The sequence below is a fragment of the Mastigoproctus giganteus genome, chromosome 10, assembly GCF_048544385.1.
Source record: "Mastigoproctus giganteus isolate SK-2022 chromosome 10, ASM4854438v1, whole genome shotgun sequence".
Taxonomy (NCBI): Eukaryota; Metazoa; Arthropoda; class Arachnida; order Uropygi; family Thelyphonidae; genus Mastigoproctus; species Mastigoproctus giganteus.
In genome coordinates this window covers 221183326-221203066 of record NC_143584.1, presented here as the reverse complement: position 1 = coordinate 221203066, position 19741 = coordinate 221183326, and the positions used below count along the sequence as shown (strand labels likewise).

General features: G+C 37.9%; 1 protein-coding gene across 2 annotated transcripts in view; it reads left to right on the top strand.

The window, feature by feature from the left end:
- Positions 1-19741, top strand: part of LOC150079952 (DNA-directed RNA polymerase III subunit RPC3-like) — a 99989-nt gene that overhangs the window by 67257 nt on the left and 12991 nt on the right. For both annotated transcript variants that reach the window (XM_090382724.1, XM_090382725.1), the window contains exons 9-10: positions 6926-6994; positions 18169-18336. In XM_090382724.1, the coding sequence (XP_090238850.1) occupies positions 6926-6994; positions 18169-18336 (237 nt within the window). The remainder of the gene's footprint in view (positions 1-6925; positions 6995-18168; positions 18337-19741) is intronic.

The window sequence follows — 19741 nt, the reverse complement described above, 5'->3', positions numbered from 1 at the left end:
ATATCGGGCTTAATGTCCAAGTTTGCAAATGATACAAAGGTTGGCAGGGTTGTTAATGACAGTAAAGAAAGTATGCTACTGCAACAGGATCTAGAAAAGTTGGGCAGATGGGCAGAGAAGTGGCAATTGAAGTTTAACATTGACAAATGCAAAGTACTCCATATGGGTAGCAGTAACCCAAGAGAAACGTACCAACTGTATGGTACTACACACAGGGAGGTGGAGAATGAAAAAGACCCGGGGCTAATTGTGCAGTCACATATGAAGTTCTCTGAGCTGTGTAGATGGGCTGCCAGAGCAGGTCATGGAGTGTTGTCAATAATATATAGGAATTTTGCTAGCAGAGACAAGGAGGTGATTATCCCTTTGTATAAGGCAGTGGTCAGGCCACACTTTGAGTACTGTATATAGGTCTGGATATCTCATTTTAGGAAGGATGTAGAGATGTTAGAATGAGTACAGAGAAGGACAACAAGATTGGTGAGAGGAACAAATTGGTTCTCTTACCAGGATTGGCTTAAATTCTGTCAGTTGCAGCAGCTGGAGAGTAGGCACCTGCGAGGTGATCTGACTAAGGTGTACACGGCATCGAATGGTTTGAGCAGGCTCAATGCTGATGGGATACTTCCACTTGCTGAGATTAAGAACCTGAGGGGGCATAGATTCAAATTGAGGAAAGACAGTTGTAAAATAGATGTACGAAATTTGCCTTTAGCCAGCAGGTGGTATTGCTGGTACAGACTTCCATCTATTGTTGTGAAAGTTGATAGCTTAAATAAACTTAAGGTTGAACTAGACAAACATTTGGAGTGACCGGATGGATGAAATGGGAAGTGTTTTTTTTTTTGGCTGATGCTGTATAAGTTGCTTTCTTGCATCCTATGTCTGAACTAATGCTAATGCTAAAATAGCATATTGTCTTAAAGCATTTCTTAACTCTCAAGTGGATATAGTTTTTAATTATGAATTTAACTTTTAATCTATATCAGTAATTCAATTAATAATTGAAAAAAGTATAGCTGTAAAAATAATTAGGTCTTTCACTGTGGTTGATATGTGCTAAATATGAGAGGTATTAGAACCTATAGTACTTAGTACCGTGCTTGGGTTGGAGGTTGAGAAGATGAAAGAAGATATTTGTTGACATTAGACTTAAACTTCTGTAGATTGTAATTTTCAGGAAATATGTACGAAGGAAGGTTGTTCCAGAAAACGGCAGTTGAATGAATAAACATGGAAGATGAAAAGTTGGTTCTGTGAGTTTGAAGTTGGACAGTAAATGGATGTTGGCTGCTGGCGGCACTTGCTTGGGCTGTTTTGAAAGAGAGAGAGAGACCAGGAATTATAGAAGCCAATTCAAAAGAACAGTGCCCATTGAAGTATCTGTAGAAAAGGCATGCAGCAGAAACAGTACGTCTATGAGACAACAAGTGGAGAGACTCTGTTAGAGAGGAGTCATTAATTAACCTAACTGCCCTCTTCTGAATGGAATCAAGAAGCCTGAGAGAGGTTTTGGGGGCACCACCCCAGATGTGGAAACAATATTCCATGGTAGGGCGGATTTGCGATTTGCACAGAGTGAACAGCTGTTTAGAAGAAAAGTAATGTCTAGAACAAAAGAGAAAACAAAGTTTTTTAGATGCAGAAGAAGCAATATTTGTAATGTGCTTGTGCCAAGAGAGATTAGAAGCCATAGTCAGGGTAATCCCCAAAAGGGATATATCATTTTGCCTAAAAATTGGAGTGTCACCAAAGATAAGCATAGGAGCAGAAGAATCCTTTTTGCAAGATATAAGACAAGACTGAGTTTTAGAAGGATTGAAATCAACTAAGTTGTCTTTGCCCCACTGGAGAATTACCTGGAGATCGGCATTTAAGGAATAGATAGTGGATGTTCGAGAAGTTGAAACTGATTGAGCAGGGCAAGGTTTCTCAAAATGGAAAGTGGAATGCAATGTGCTATTATTGGGAAAACTATGGATAGGATTTCCAGTCAATGGAAGAAGGTCATTAATATACAAGAGGAAAAGAGTAGGGGAAAGAACCTTGGGAGACACCAGCATTAGAGGAAAAGTTAGAAAACAGAGAGCCATCTAACATCACCCTCAGTGAGCGATCAGAGAGAAAACTGGATAACCAATTAAAAACAGTTGGCAAACCACAAGATGGAAGCTTGTGTAGGAGACCTTTATGCCAAACACGATCAAAAACCTTTGAGATGCCAAGAGAACTACTTGTGTTTCACCAAACTTTTCCATTGAATTTGTCCATAAATGGGTAATATAAGCCAGAATATCACCGGTGGATTGACACTGACAGAATCTATACTGGCGATCATTGATCAGATGGAAGGTTTCTAGGTAGTTTAAGAGTTGGCGGTTAATTGATTTCTCCATTACTTTAGAAAGAATAGAAGTAACTGCAACGGGATGATAATTGGATGGGAGGGATTTGTCACCCTTTTTAGAAACTGGCTGGATATGAGCAAATTTCCAAGCAGGAGGAAAAACACCTTTAGCATTAGCATTAGTAGAGGCATTTGATGCAAGAAAGCAAGCTTATGCAGCATCAGCCAAAAAAAAAAAAAAAAAACCACTTCCACTTCACCCCTCTGTTTGTTCAAAAAACCTGTCCAGCTGAGCCTTAAACTTATTTAGGCTATCAACTTCCACGGCAAGGGATGGAAGTCTGTTCCACCAACCAACCACTCGCTGGCTAAAGGCAAATTTCCGCACGTCTATCCTACATCTGTCTTTCCTCAATTTGAATTTATGCCCTCTCAGGTGATTATTCTGAGCGAGAGGAAGAATCCCATGAGCATCGAGCATGCTCAAACCATTCAAGGCTTTATACACCTCTATCAGATCACCTCGCTGGTGCCTAGTCTCCAGACACTGTAATTTGCAAAACTTAAGCCTTTCTTCGTAAGAGCACCCCTTTGTTCCATTCACTAATCTTGTTGCCCTTCTCTGTACTCGTTCCAGCAGCTCTACATCCTTCTTGAAATGAGGCCTCCAGACCTGTATACAGTACTCTAGGTGTGGCCTGACCATTGCCTTATACAAGGGAATAATCACCTTATCCCTGCTAGAAAAATTCCTATATATCATTGACAATACACCATGAGCTACTCTTGCAGCCCATCTGCACTGCTCAGAGAACTTCATATCTGTCTGAAGAAAGTGAAAAAAGGAGGCAAAGAACAAGAGTGAGTTCAGGAGCACAGGTTTTGAAAACAAGTGGAGAAATACCATCAGGACCTGGAGCTTTCTTAGTGTCAAGATTCATCAAAATCATTCTGACATCCTTTGGACGGAAATGACATCAAAATTGTTCTGACATCCTTTGTTGGGAATGGTGGGAGGGATTTTACCAAGATCATTAATAAAGGAGTTGGAAGAAAAATGGGATTCTAGCAGGTCAGCTTTATCCTTGGCTGAAGTGACAACAGAACCATCTGGTTTTGACAGAGGTGTGAGCAGAGATGGGCAAAAGTTGCGGCCAGTAGCTTTGGCAAGAGACCAGAATGCTCGGCTACCATTAGGGCAAGAAGCAAGTTTTCTACTCTTAGCCTGTTCAAAATCTAGTTTGGACTGATTAATAATTGCTTTACAATTGTTGCGAGCTTTTGTGTAGGCAGAAAATGAAACTGAAGATTTGGAAACAAGCCAATTAGGATATGCAACGTTCTTCTCTTGAACAGCCTTAGCAAATTTATTGGAAAACCAAGGGTTAGATAAAGGACGAGATTTTAAAGTGGAATGTGAAATAAAGGATTCTATTCGTACAAGAATAATTTCACTGACATGATCTGAGCAACTGTTAACATCAGAAGTTTTGAAGCAGTAATCCGATCAAGGAAAAGAAGAAAAAAAAACTCGCAGGTCATCCCATTTTGCATTCTTGTAATGCTAAACAATACGAGGTTGGGAACAGCCGTGAGATAACGGCTTCATTGGAGAAGAGACAATCACCAGGTTCTGATCTGAGGTGCCTAAAGAACCACTCACTTCGACTGTGTACTTAGAAGGGTTGTTTGTGGGAAAAATATCACGAATGTTGGCTGCATGGTTAGGATTGTCAGATATTCTTATTGGTAAATGAACAATCTGTGCAACGTCATTAGTATCTCAGCATCTCGGCCAGCTGGGTCAGTGTGACTAGAAAACGAAAGCCAGCTGGATTTGTGAACATTAAAATCACCAAGGAAAATTACCTCACTATTAGGAAAGTTGCACTGGAGAAAGTCAAGTTGCAAAGAGAGGAAGTCAAAGAGCTCCAAGTGATTAGTGGAGTTGGGAGAATGGTAGAGACAACAGATGAATTTGACACAATGAGGTAGAGAGATTTTAAGCCAGAGAAGATCGAAAAGAGGAGATTCCAAATTACCAAGTCTCTGACAGGGAATATCGGAATGGACATATGCACAAGGACCATCTTTGAGGCGAAAGGAATCATACAGCGAATAATTTGGGCAACTGAAGTGAGCAGTAGTTGAATCAACTGATAACTGAGAATCTGTCAGAAAAAGTAAGCGGGTTTTGGCAGACTGCAAGTGGAAATGGACATCATTGAGATTAGAATTGAGACCACGTATATTTGTGAAATGAACTAGGAAGTGTTTGGGAGGTTTAGATCTTTTCACAGATAAGCTTACTCTGTTAGTTTGACAATTCACGGTGTATTCAATAGTAAGAAAAAGTGGGGGGAACATGCTGTAGGAAGTAGCTGATCCGGAAGCCTCCTAAAGAGTTATCATTAGGTTCGGTCTGGTGTATAACTAGCGGCCTGCCTGCAAACACCATTTTAGAGCTGTACCCCTGAAATGTAAGGAAGAGTGGATGTCCATCATAACCTCAAAAGTCATCAGTCATACTGCATGATGGAAGAGATGGGGAAAGGTTAACTGGAACTTGGCTCTGGAGACTAAACATGGGTTCTGCCACTTCAAGCCTCCAATAACCAAAGTGGTTGTATTGCATCTACTACCTAGTATTGCCTGGTAACACAGAGGGGTGGCATTCCTCCATGTGGTGTGGGCCCCCACACCTTGATCCCTGCTTACGTTGGTTCACACCTGGGTGGTCACCCACAGTGTGCATGTGCATGGAGGTTATACCCAGGGTTACTAACAGTCCCACCATTGTGAAGGTGCAAGCTGATGATTTGGCTGTCACAGACCTTCTGGACTTCGCCGAAATTTGGTCCACTTGACTTGAATGTCACCCAAATATCAGTTCCATCAGCGTTTTAGACTCCCAGGTAGCAAGTACAGCTTGTCTGGAATATCTGAGAGAATGTCTATGACAACCTCAAGGACCAATGTTCATTAATATGCCTGCTCACATTATTTTCAGTGTAGGCAACTTTATTATAAAAGAAATTAAAATTTTTAAAAATGCTAAAGCATTAAAAAAAAAGTCGCCACTATTTAAAATTTTTTATTTGTGTTTTTCCCCTCTCCTAAAATATACCGAACAGTATATTAGAAAACAGGCTTTGTGCATTGGGTTGCATTTTATCATCCAATTTTCTTGCAATGACTGACTAACTGGTTAAAATAAATTTATTAAAATAAAAATAATGTATACATAAGATAAAACTCTTAAATTATAGCTGAAAACCTCATACCTTTGAGTAGGACTGCTAATCTCTCAACACTCATTTGCGAATGATTATAATATGAATTTAACCCCTCCCCGTGTATTGTCATAAATGAATCAATTTAAAATAACTATTAATTAAAATGAGCATGTATTCAACTCTCATATCACGTCAAGGGAATCGGAAAGAATCACGAAAAGATGATGGCCACCAACCTCCAAAAACCAACCAACACCACAAGCCATCATGAGAACTGAAAAACAATTGTCGCGAAATTCAAAAAACAATGACACTAATAAATTAATTTACACGTAAGTTAAACTTTAAAATCGTTATTAACTTCTTTGAAACTGCATGTGCTAATTTTTTAATGCCCGCTACCCTTTGTCTTAATGACACCCTCGCAAATTTTGGGATGATATTCTCGCTAATGCATAATTTTAAAAATTTAATGTGAAACTTCTGTGGCTCATATTGCAAGGTAGTGTCAATGCTATTGTAACCATCAATATATACTGAAGTACGTCATTCACAGACTAGCTGATGAAGATGCACTTTGCTTTGAAAGCTACTATGTATTTTAACGCTTTTATTATATTATATCTTATTATATCTCTTTTATCTTATTGTATTTTAACGCTTTTATTTCTGTTTTATCTTATGTATATATATTATTTTTATTTTAATAAATTTATTTTAACCAGTTAGTTGGTCATCACAAGAAACTTGGATGATGAACAGTATATGCCAATGCACCTGCTCATATAACACTTTTTGAGCCACTAAGAGGTTTCTCATTTGGCAAGTGTTATGTCAAATAGTCATACAAGCTGAGACACTCAGTTATTATTATTATTAAATCAACTTATTGCAGTTTTCTTCACCCCTGAACAGCCTTCAGCTAGGGAGGGGGAATATATTTGCAAATACATATAAGTATTTAACCCCATGGGCTCACATCTGGTGAGTATGGGCTTGGCACACCCCAGGTCCTGAGCTGGATATCATCATTCTTCTCTTTCTTGGTAATTCCCCTTTACTTCTCTCTCTCTTCGGGAATTTTTTTTTTTGTGGCTGGTGCGGCATAAGCCTCAGGCTTCCTTGCACCATATAGCTAATAATAATAATATTTATATATAGAAAATTTTCTGTATACAAATTCATATAAATTTGGGGATATAAACAACCGGAGGCGAAATTTAATGTGCTAATGTACTTGCAGGCATGGCTTTGTTTGATGTGTTTGCTAGAGGATTAAATGCTTATGGAAAATTATAATTGTTTGCTTTTTTAATTATTTACAATCTTATTTATTTGATAGGAAATTTCCAAAACCCCTGATCATGCGCCATCTCGAACTTTTTATTTGTTCCATGTTAATTTATGTCAGGTAAGTTCAGCTTTAAAGCCAGTTTGATAAATTTTAAGACTGAGAATATAAATATATATACAGTGGATTCCGGTTATTTGGGCCACCGGTTAATCGGGGCAGCCGTTTATTTGGGGCAAATCTTAAAAAACAGAAACCAATGGAGAAAATAGCCAGGGTTTACTTCGCTTAATTGGGACAGCATGCTGTTTAATTGGGGCAGGAGACCGCAGCACTGGAGATTACCCTACAATTGTCTCCGACGGTACCATGTGGTTCGGTCGAAATTCTGGAGGTCACAACCATAAAACAATAAAAATAAATTAGCAGTCACCTGTTTGTTGGACTTTTCTGTTAGTGAAATCTATCATAAACGGACAATAAACTCGATCTTACTGAATTTGCGATAATACCAACAGCTGGAATTCTGTGGGTTATTATGGTGAAATGTGTTTACACTTCCATGAAATCTTCAATCATATAAAAAAATTAATTTTCAGAACCTTCTCTTCATTCCTATTTTTAAAGCTTCGTAACTGTTACTCCATTGTCACGTGCGCGTATCGTGTTACTTGCAATTTGTGTGTGCCGTGTTCTTTGTTATTGATTGCTTATCTTTTTACTGTTTTAAATTTTAACACCCACCCACCCACAAATGTCAGTGAACAGAACTGTCAACTAGTTCGTATGTACATATTACAGTACGTATTAATTATTCCGATTATCATGTATATTCTTCTGATTTTCATGTATCATTTAATATTTTAATTGGTAAGGTAATAAAGGGTAAATCTGTGCTTAATATATCTTTATTTTTATAGCCTGTGGATAATATTCCTACTAATTTCGCTAATTAGAATCGCTGTTTAATAGAATTCACAAACGTGATCATAATGACCGGCACTTACTACACATTGTATAGTGAACGGTACTTTACTATGGTGAGTTCATCGTAACGTGATTTGATTGTACGGTGAATCAATTGTAAAGGGGGGGTACATTGTATTTTTAACTATTTACGTGAAACTTCGGATAATTGGGGCAGCCGCTTAATCGGGCCAAAATGCACTAGTCCCGATGTGTCCCAAATAACCGGAATGGACTGTATATATAAATTTTATTTATTAATTACATCAGTAGTTTTTTTTTTTTATTTAAAGTGGGAAAATTTTATTTTAGAGAGAGAGAGAGTGAAAATCTTTATTGCAACAAAGTGAATACAATGTACATAGATTTAAGTGAAGTTGCAATTGTCCCATTACCGCCAATGGCCAGGGGCTCACATCAGAATAGATAATTAGTTAATAGATAATAGATAATGCACATAGATAATAGATAATGCTCACATCAGAATAGATAATGGATAATGCACACTGTAAAATGCAAACATGTCATTACACTTCCTCACATTACACAGTATTAACTATATTTACAAGTTACATCATACAGTTATATTTACAATAAAAACATCTAATATACATGAATGGCACTTTTCTGTCAAATGAATTTTGTCGTGGCACAGGAGAGCTTGCAGGTGGTGTGGAGGGCGCATGAACTTGTTCTTATTTGATTCTGGGATTGGAGCGAGCTGCTAACACTTCTTTCCTTTAGGTTTTATTGCTGCAAAACCTATGCAAGTCAGTGTCAAGGTGCTGTACTTCCGGTAGCATTTGGTTTGAGAGGAAGCGGTCTGAGATATGATGCCTCCGATTTCTTGAGCAGAGCATCGGGGTTGACCGAAGTTCTGGCTTGGGTATTCACCAGTAACACAAACCCCAAATGGATGGTGTTGAGATCTGACCGGTGATGATTTTGACTGTAGCTATCAGTCGTTGTATTTCAATGATATCAGGCAGTCGCTGCATCCCCAGTGAAGTAGCTAAGGCTGTAGTTCTGCCCTGTGATGGGAGACAAGCTTTCCGATTAGCCCATTTAAGTAGCCAGAATTCTGCAGTGAGGATTGGTTTCTTCATTGTAGTAGTTGCTGATGCCCACACTTCAGCAGCATAGAGGAGAGGAGAATAGATTACTGTTCTGATGAATTTCTTAATTAAACGAGGCTCCTTAACATAAATTAGTTGTTGTTTAGCTAGCCATCAGAGAGAGAGGCTGCTCTGGAAGTGAGCTTGTCTACATGAGCATGAAACCGGAGTTTGGGTCAAATACTATTCCCAAATCCGCATGTGTAGGAGTGGCAGATATTACAATTCCATCGAGTGTTGGGGCTATTATTGTAGGAGTTGGTCTGAGAGAGAACACCATTAGTTTTATTTTTTTGTGGGTTGATCGAGAGTCCATACTGTTTGAGGTAAGAGGTGACGTTGATGAGACTATTATTAATGCCTGCTGTAGCCTCAAGGTGATTGTTGGAAGAAATAGGTGTTAGAATTTTTATATCATCTGCGTAGGTAATGATTTTCTCATTGTAACGGACAAGAGGCGCAATGATAGCTGTAAATAATAAGCCAGATAGGACTCCTCTTTGCTGAACACCAGCAGAGATTGCCTTCTTGTGTGATTGTCCATAGGCGTCGACTTGTAGTACCCTATCATAGAGGAGTGCTGCTATGGACCAGAGGATATTACCTTGGATTAGATAGTGGTCTTCCAGTAAGCGGAGGAGCGCAGACACGTTGACGGCGTCAAAGGCAGCTACAATATCCATGTACATGATCGCGAGTTCCTCTTGCTGTTCAAAGGCAGACGATATATTACATATGGTTTCAAGGAGGTTCATCACTGGATTGGTTTCAGATTGCGTAGTGGGTCTGTGTTTTTCCAGGAATTTCAGGAGTGTCGAGGAGTTAGATAACGGCCAAAAGTGCCTGGGTAGAGTGGGGTTTCGAACTTTTGGATGTGGTCTGACAAGTAGCTATTCCAGGCTTTAGAAAAATTTCTTGTAGTTAGAATTCGGTTGAAGATGGACTTCAGCGGTTGGAGGATGAACGGACTGAGGCATTTTACCATGAATTGTGGCACTTTGTCGGCCCCATGGTTGCTGTCGCTGGAAGGGAGTTTATCGTTGCTGTCAGCTGGTGTGTAGAGATAATGATGGAATGCAAGATGTCTTGTTGTAATTCATTGTCGAAACATAAAAGAGAGTTTAGTTGATCTGCCCGCATATTGAATCTGGTAATATGATCTAGCAATTGAACTGGGTCCAGCTGACTAGGAAAGCTATGGGATCTGAAGCGGTATGGGATTTTCCCTTTTTGTAGTTGGGCGCCCAAGTGTGCTGTTATTGCTTGTGATTTCTCCCTGTTAAATTGCACTCGTGCTCTTGAATAAGATATCTGGTCGGAAGTCTGTTGATTTCTTTTCCAGATCTGGTGTAGCTGTTGCTTTAACAGGAAGGCCATGTGTACATTTGGATTCCACCAGGCTTTGGAGTAAGATGGAGTAAGATCCTTATCTTCTTTGATGCGGAATATTGTGCAGTGGTGTTTTCCCCAATTTGTCAATAGCGTTACCACAAGTGAGACGTCACACGTTTCAAGGACATACCAAAGTATAAGGGTGGCAGCTTGCAGGCAATTTTGGATGTTAAGGAGCTTGAGGTTGACGATGACAGCAGTTTGAACGTTTTTTCTGGCAGGTGGTCCCCGAGTAGGAATAATTAATTTTGAGTAGATAGGGTCATGATCCAATTTGTAGTGCACCTCAGGTGGTTCTTCAATCATACATGCTAAGGAGGAAAATAGCAAGTCAAGGTGGTTTTCTCCTCTAGTAGGGCAGTGATCAATTAGGTGTATATTTGCTGACTTCATGTAGTCAACGAGGAGCTTCTTGTGGGCAGTGAGCTGTGGAGTGAGGTTGAAATCCCCGATGGCGATATGGTGAGCTGAAGGTACTAAAATGTTTGTTTGTTATTTGAAGTATTAGCAACTAAGGCCATATTGCTCCGGGAACATGCGATGGTCATTCCCTGACCTTTCTGCGTGAGCTGAAGGGTGAAGGTGGGTGATTGCCAGTTGGCTGTCTCAGTAATGATATCAATTGTGGGTACTGGCGGGATATACATTGCGCTATCTATTGTGGATGCATTTCTGAACAGTGTCATGGCTAAGGCTTCGAAATTTGGCGAGTCACTGGATTTTTGATTGATATTTATTACTTAAAGCGGTCCCAGCCAACCAATGGCAACCCCCACTGTCAGTTACACATAATTTAGCAGTACTCTTATATACTCCCTCTCCTGTTTGCCCAAGTACAGGGAGGGAAAAAACCTGCCATGACCAAAAAAGATTGATATGAACAAATTGAAAAATAATCAAATTACATAAAAAATAAAATATACATATAATTAAATTTCAGACAAAGTCCAAACTTCATTGGAAAGATCTGCATCTGTTCACAGTCTGTTGGAAAGCCAGCAGTGCTAGGAGCTGCCGAGAGCAGAAATTCCAGCACAAGAAGCTGCCAAGAACAGAAATGCCAGCACAAGGAGCTGGAGTTGCAGTGGATATAGCAGACTCAAGCCTCCATGATTTCACAGAATTCTAGGTAATTTGGCATACACCATATTGCATTACAAATCCAAGGCTTCCAGATGCAGAAGAGTCTTCCACCTAAGAAATATTGCATTTGCAAAGGCTTGAAAAGCCAAGAAGTTCTCCTGTTTATCAACTAGAATTGTCTTGCAGCTTTCTACCATAAGATTGAGATTACTAACCCGAGATACCAATTCAATTCGTAGATTGCAGTACTCCTCACAGTTGTACATAATATGTTCCCACGATTCTCTTTCATCACAATGGCAACTAGATCTTTCATTAATTCCTAATTCATGCAACTTTGCATTAATCGAACCATGATCAGTTAATAAGAACATAGCTTGTAAGTTGAGGCAAACCATTTGAATTTTATCGAGGCTGCATTTCTTAAATCTGGGAAAAAGTTTTGTATAATCTGCCCCTTATCACAAACACTCCAATGCTCTTGCCAGACTTTTACCAAAGCATCCCAGATTCTTGTCCTTTCCTTCCTGGGATCTACCAAAATGTCTACCTGTATATTCAGAAAAGAAGAGGGAATGCCACAGCAGATGAAGTAAGCCAATGCACAATACAATGATTTTTTTTTTTTTTTTTTTTGGCTGATGCTGCATAAGCTCATACACTTGCTTTCTTGCATCACATGCCACTACTACTACTACTACTAATACTACAGTAAATGCAGATCAGTAGGCAATTTTCCAGTCACAATCTGCAAAAGCTGGGGTTGACACAGTTCTACATGCCATGCACATCCTAAGGAGTATTACTCTTTGAATGGAACTGAGCTTTCTAGTAAATACTTTTCCACTTACACGTTCGAACCAAATTGGTGCACCATACGTTACCACTGGGATAAATAAACATTCATATAGCAAGTTCAGCACCTTATCGTTTATTCTCCAGCCAACTCTAGTGATTCGAGTAATCATCCCAATAAATTTCTCACCTTTTCTGATAGATAAGTAACATGTGAGTTGAAAGTCAAAGATTCGTCAAACATAACTATGGGAAACAGTAACCCCAGAGCAACGTATCAACTCTGTGGTACTACACTGACAGTGGTAGAGAATGAAAAGGACCTGGGGGTAATTGAGCAGGCAGATATGAAGTTCTCTGAGCAGTGCAGATTGGCTGCAAGGAGTCTAGGAAAATTGATCGCCAGCAATTCACCGCGTCAGTTTATCGCATAAACAATTTACCGCCGCATCAGTTTATCACGTTTTACCGTCTAGAAGCAATGAGATGTGTTTGGTAAAATCATTATAAAAGTTATTTAAGTTTCTGCCTTAAGCTATGATTAGCATATTTTTGGAATTCTATGAACTGTGAGGGAATAGTGCGGAAATAAAAAAAAACACATATATGGAAATATGTAATTTAATAGGTAGATTATGTATTTTAATAGTTACATGTATCACAAAATAGTCAAAAAATCTATTATTTGAACAGTATAACAATTGGATAATTTTAAACTAATCATAAAAAGTTATTTTTTATTTAAGTTTCTGCCTTGATCTATGATTAGCATATTTTTGGGATTCTATGAACTGTGAGGGAATAGTACGGAAATAAAAAAAAAACACATATATGGAAATATGTAATTTAATAGGTAGATTATGTATTTTAATAGTTACATGTATCACAAAAATAGTCAAAAAATCCATTATTTGAACAATATAACAATTGGTTAATTTTAAACTAAACTAATTATAACATTAGGTATGTCATAGTACACTGCAAAAATTCAAAATGAATGTTTATGCAATCTTCAGAATCAGTCACGTTGGGATAATTAATTACTAAGAAACTGTAATATTTACAACACAGTATGTAAATTATTAATAAGAAATATTATGCGCTATACCTCTTAGATAATCAACAATATCACCCCATTCATCATATGCACTAACAAGCCTTTTAATTTGTTCATCACAGTCGCGATACTTCTTTTTTTTTTTGTTGCCCGGATAACTTCCACTTAAATATTGTTCAATGCGCATTTCGCTAATACTTTGTTCTTTTTTAATGCAATCGATAAATTTCCAAATGTTGGGATGATAAGCAGCGACTTGTTCCTCAAGTTAAAAACATGCTACTTAAGTTAAAGGAATTAAGTAGGTATCTATCTAATTCCAATTTTGGAAAATAACAGGCAATTAAAGTAAAGCACCTGGAATGGTATGTATTTCTAGGAAATGTATACCTAGCATATAACTTTCATTTTTAATTGCACTTAATTCTTAAATAACACCTATAGAAAAGCCTTATTTTCAATTTAAAATGACCAATAAATTTATATAAATTATATGTATTGCCTGGCGATAAAATAAGCTAGCCATCATTTTTAGGCTATAAATTGTTTATAAACAAATTTTCTTAAACTTTCGGTGATAAACTTTCCTAGACTAAGTCTAGGAAAGACTAAGTCTTTATCGTCCGCAATTCACCGCCGGCAGTTAATCACTAGCAGTTTACCACCGCATCAGTTTATCGCTTAAACAATTTATAGCCCGCAAATGATGGCTAGCATATTTTATCGCCAGGCAACTGTAATTTGCAAAACTTAAGCCTTTCTTCGTAAGAGCACCCCTTTGTTCCATTCACTAATCTTGCTGCCCTTCTCTGTTCCAGCAGCTCAACATCCTTCTTGAAATGAGGCTTCCAGACCTGTATACAGTACTCTAGGTGTGGCCTGACCATTTCCTTATACAAGGGAATAATCACCTCCTTATCCCTGCTAGAAAAATTTCTATATATCATTGACAATACACCATGAGCTACTCTTGCAGCCCATCTGCACTGCTCAGAGAACTTCATATCTGCTTGCACAACCACCCCCAGGTCCCTTTCATTCTCTGCCACAGTCAGTGTAGTACCACAGAGTTGATACATTGCTCTGGGGTTGCTGTTTCCCATATGTAGTACTTTACATTTGTCAATGTTAAACTTCATTTGCCACCTCTCAGCCCATCTGCTCAACCTTTCCAGATCCTGTTGCAGCAGCATAGTGTCAGTAGCGTCCTTAACAATCCTGCCAACCTTTGTATCGTCTGCAAACTTGGACATTAAGCTTGATATACCATCATCAATATTATTTATAAATACAGAAAACAATAATGGACCCAACACTGAAGCCTGAGGGACTCCACTAATAACATTAGTCCACGATGAGCAGTGTCCATTAATTACCACTCTCTGTCTTCTGCCACTCAACCATCCCTTTATCCATAGCAACAATTTGCCACCAATGCCACACTGCTCCAATTTGTGCACCAGTCTTCCATGTGCAACAGTATCAAAAGCCTTTCTAAGATCCAAATATATAATATCAAAGTTATTCCCTGCATCCAATTCTTTTGTGACTACATCATAGTATCCAATCAAATTGGTCAGGCAAGACCTTCCCTTAACAAAACCATGCTGTGTCTGAGGTATAACTGAATTCTTGTCAAGATGATCCTGCAGTGCTTCCATTAATTTTCCTGGAACAGAAGTTAAACTCACAGGTCTATAATTACTTGTGTCAGCCTTTGATCCTCCTTTGTGAATTGGGGTTACATTTGCACATCTCCAGTCTGTGGGTACCTCCCCTGAGTCCAAGGAAGCTCTCATAATTATGGCTAATGGATTGCTTACTTCCTTTGCTGCCTCTTTTAATATAACTGGATAGATCCCATCCACCCCAGGTGCCTTTCTTGTATTTATCTTCAACAATTTCTCCTCCACTTTACTCTCAATTATTACAAGATCATCTGGCTCACTGCCAGTGTTTACTTCATCTATGGCATTCCCCTTCCTTAAAACTCCTCATGTGTGAATGTAGATGCAAAATATTGATTTAGTTTGTTAGCTACCTGAGCAGGATCATCAACAGTTGAACCATCGATATCAAGTGGACCAATCTGATTCATCCCCTTCCTTCTAGAGTTTACATAAACAAAGGCGAATCGTGCATAAGCGAATTCGGTTCGTGTTATATACGATATCGTTCCCCTATTTATAAATCGTGTATGATCGAATTCGTGTAGTGTAAACATGTGTTATACAAGGACTGACTGTAATTTCAACAGGTACTTTTAGCTATATTTAAAATTTGAAAAACTGATTTCATATACATGCCAACTCACATTGAGAGATCATTTATAACAGTCTAAACATCATATCAGTCTCATCTTTTAAGCAAGTGTCTAAGCAACTAATTGCAAAGACAACTTTATTCTGCAGTGAGAATTAAGACCACTGTATTATTAGTGCAGTTTATATCCTGCTACCACAAAAACAGATAAACGGACAAGCTATTGCTGCAAATATCTTCGAAAGATCACTCTTTTTTTGCATGGATTCTTAAAGACAAATGTGTGCCTAATTTCTTTTTTAATATTTCCAGATTGTAAAATGTTTATTTATATATTATTTATTATTATTATATGTATATTTTTTGTAAAATATGCCAGATTTTAAGGAATTCCAGATTGTAAAGTGACAGATTTTACAGCACATGGATACTCATATCCTAGTATATGGCAATTCTCCACTATACTTTAATTTTAAAAACCCCTGGGCAAATTATTGACCAATTGCTTTCACTTGGCAAAACCTTGGAAATATTGATAAATAGCAGATTAACCTGGTATCCAGAAGCTCACAAAATCACAAGCCCAGATCAATATGGCTTTCAAAGAAATCAATCCCCACTCGACTTAATGGTTAAAATTGAAACAAATGCTTGTAATGCCTTTCAAAGAAATGAACACCTAGTCATGCTCTCTCTCTCTTGATATAGAGAAAGTAGTAGTAGTAGTAGTAGTAGTGGCATGTGATGCAAGAAAGCAAATGTATGAGCTTATGCAGCATCAGCCAAAAAAAAAAAAATCACACCATTCCCTCCAAATGCCTGTCCAGTTCCTCCTTAAATTTATTCAACCTATCAACTTCCACAACGACAGATGAAAGTTTGTTCCAGTAATTAACCACACGCTGGGTAAAGGCAAATTTCCGCACATCTATTCTACATCTGTCTTTTCTTAATTTGAATTTATGCCCCCTTAGGTTCGTAATCTGAACAAGTGGAAGGATCCCATCAGAATTCAGTGTGCTCAATCCATTCAATTCATTGTATCAAAGCATTTGATACAATGTGGCGACAAGGAACTGCACTGTCTACTTGGTTTTGGGTTGTGTGGACACCTTCCAGAATTCATCCAGAGCTTTTTAAATAACAGAACCTTCCATGTTTAAGTTTTAATATCTTTTCCAATACATATATTAAGGAAGGAAGAGGGTTCCTTTGTTCTATCCTTAGTGCCACCTCTTTGCTGATTCGAAATAATGCTATGACTAAATGCCATACCATTGTTACTTATCTGTATGCAGACAATAGATGACCTTGTCATCTATTGTGTCCATTACTCTGGTCAGTAAAGATCATTATTATTAGATTATTATATAAAAAAAAAGAGTAAGAAGACATGATTTATATTACAGCTGATATTGATATGTAATTATTATAAACACTATTTTTAATAGTGTTTATAATTATAGTGTGCATTAGTTATTTTCCCAGCTGAAGCTGAATTTAAATGAGAAATTCAAAAGGATATATATTAAACAGTGATTAAAGTTCAGTGGCCAAAAGTGGATGGAAATGTGAAGAGCTGAAAAAACTGGAGTTCTGTTAAGTAAAAAATTATAAATGTGAGAAAGGAGAGAGAGAGAGAGAGAGAGAGAGAGAGAGAGAGAGAGAGAGAGAGGATACGTAGGGAGGATTCTTAGACATTTCTGATTAAATAAAGATTATATGTGGACAAGTACAAACACAGATACAGAGGATAGAAACAGTCACAAATTACCATTACAAGTTGTTGTTGTTTTAACTTAATCATATTTGTGTGAGTATCCAAGCATGTATTTTGAGTTCTTATTATTGTTGTCCAATAGGTTATACTATCCACCAGTAGGATAGGCTCAGAGGTTGCCACTTTTGGCATCAACATCCTTCAGTTAAGGAAAGTGTTTTGGCAATTGCATTAAAGATGATGAAAATAGTGTTGACCTAATTAAACTTGGATGATCATTGGAGGACATTTGCTCTGTAACCTCGGTAATGTTTAGAACAGGCTGTTCTGAACATCACTGAGACTTGTACATATAATTAAACTCCCCAACTTGTAATGGAATTTTTTCCAGATCTAATTGTTTATCCTCTGCATGTTGGTTTGCAGTTGTTCATATTTAGTTCTTACCAATAAAGGTGAACATAATTCTGTCAGCATTGCCTAAGGAATTTTTCCTAATCCATCCCTTTTCTCACATAGCATCTTTTTTACTGTCAACATTTCAGCTAAAAGTGCTAAAAACAACTTCTAGAGGTGTGAAGCTTTATCATCTGGTATGTGTTTGAATTTCTCATTTAAATTGAGCATTTGCAAAAATAAATGAATTAAATAAATGAATCTTTATTGAATCTTATAAGTACATTCAATAAATCTTATTAAATGTATCTATAAGTAACAAATGAAAAGGTACATTATGTCCATCATGGCAGAAAGCGAGGGATTAACAACATAAATCAGAATAACATTTGTAATAATTATATATTAAAGTAACTTTGCTATATATTAATTATAATTGTTTTTTGTCATCTCTTCACATGGTGACTTCTTTTTATAATCTCCTTATGGACTGTTTACTAATTTTTAGCTGAGTAGACTTCTAATTCAGATATGCTACAAAGCGGCTTATAATGCAATGAGTCGGAGAGAATGGGAAACTCGAGAACATAAGAGATTACTGGAGAAGAAACAGCGAGTTGATGCAATTATAGCTACTTTGCAGGAGAATGAAGCAGATAGCACACAAATACAAGAGGTAACCTTTTCATTAATATTTTTTGTTCCATCCATTTCCAAAAAAATCATCTTTATGAATTTGTATGAATTTATAGTTTACATTACTTTATTAGCATTAGCATTAGTTGAAGCATATGATGCAAGAGAGCAAGCTTATAGAACATCAGCCAAAAAAAAAAAAAAAAAAAAGCCCCTTCCCATTTCACCCATCTGGTCACTCCAATTGTTTGTCTAGCTCAGCATAAAATTTATTTAAGGTATCAACTTTCACAACCACAAATGGAAGTCTGTTCCAGCAATCAACTACCTGCTGGCTAAAGGCAAACTTCCACATATCTATTCTACAACTGTCTTTCCTCAATTTGAATCTATGCCCTCTCAGGTTCTTAATCCAGTATCCCATCAGCATTGAGCCTGCTCAAACCATTCATTGCCTTGTACACCTTAGTCAGACCACCTCACAGGTGCCTAGTCTCCAGATGCCGCAACTGACAGAATTTAAGCTTTTCCTGGTAAGAGAACCCCTTTGTTCCTCTCACCAATCTTGTTGCCCTTCTCTGTACTCGTTCTAGCAACTCTACATCCTAAAATGAGGCCTCCAGGCCTGTATGTCGTACTCAAGGTGTGGCCTGACCATTGCCTTATACAAAGGTATAATCACCTCCTCAAAGGTATAATCACTTTCCCTGCTAGCAAAATTCCTATATATCATTGACAAGACTCCATGACCTGCTCTGGCTACCCATCTGCACTGCTCACAGAACTTCATATCTGACTGCACAATTACCCCCAGGTCTTTTTCATTCTTTACCTCCCTGAGTGTAGTACCACACAGTTGGTACATTTCTTTTGGGTTACTGCTACCCATATGCAGTACTTTTCATTTGTCAATATTAAACTTAGTTGCCACTTCTCAGCCCATCTACCTAACTTTTCTAGATTCTGTTGCAGTAGCTTACTGTCTTTACTGTCATTAACAACCCTGCCAACCTTTGTATCATCTGTACACTTGGACATTAGGCCTGATATACCTCATTGATATCATTAATAAATACACAATGGGCCCGGCACCGAACCCTGGTGGACTCCACTAATAACATTAGTCCACATAGAGCAGTGTCCATTTATTACCACTCTCTGTCTTCTCCCACTCAACCATCCCTTTATCCATTGCAGCAACTTGCCCTTAATGCCATACCACTCCAATTTGTACAGTAGTCTTCCATGTGCAACAGTATCAAAAGCTTTTCTGAAATCCAAGTATATGATATCAAAGTTATTTTTGGCATCCAGTTCTTTTGTGGCCACATTGTAATATCCAATCAAATTGGTCAGACAAGACTCCCCCCCCCATTATTTTTCCCAGAACAGAAATTAAACTAACATGTCTATAATTATTTGTGTCACCCTTTGAACCCCCCTTT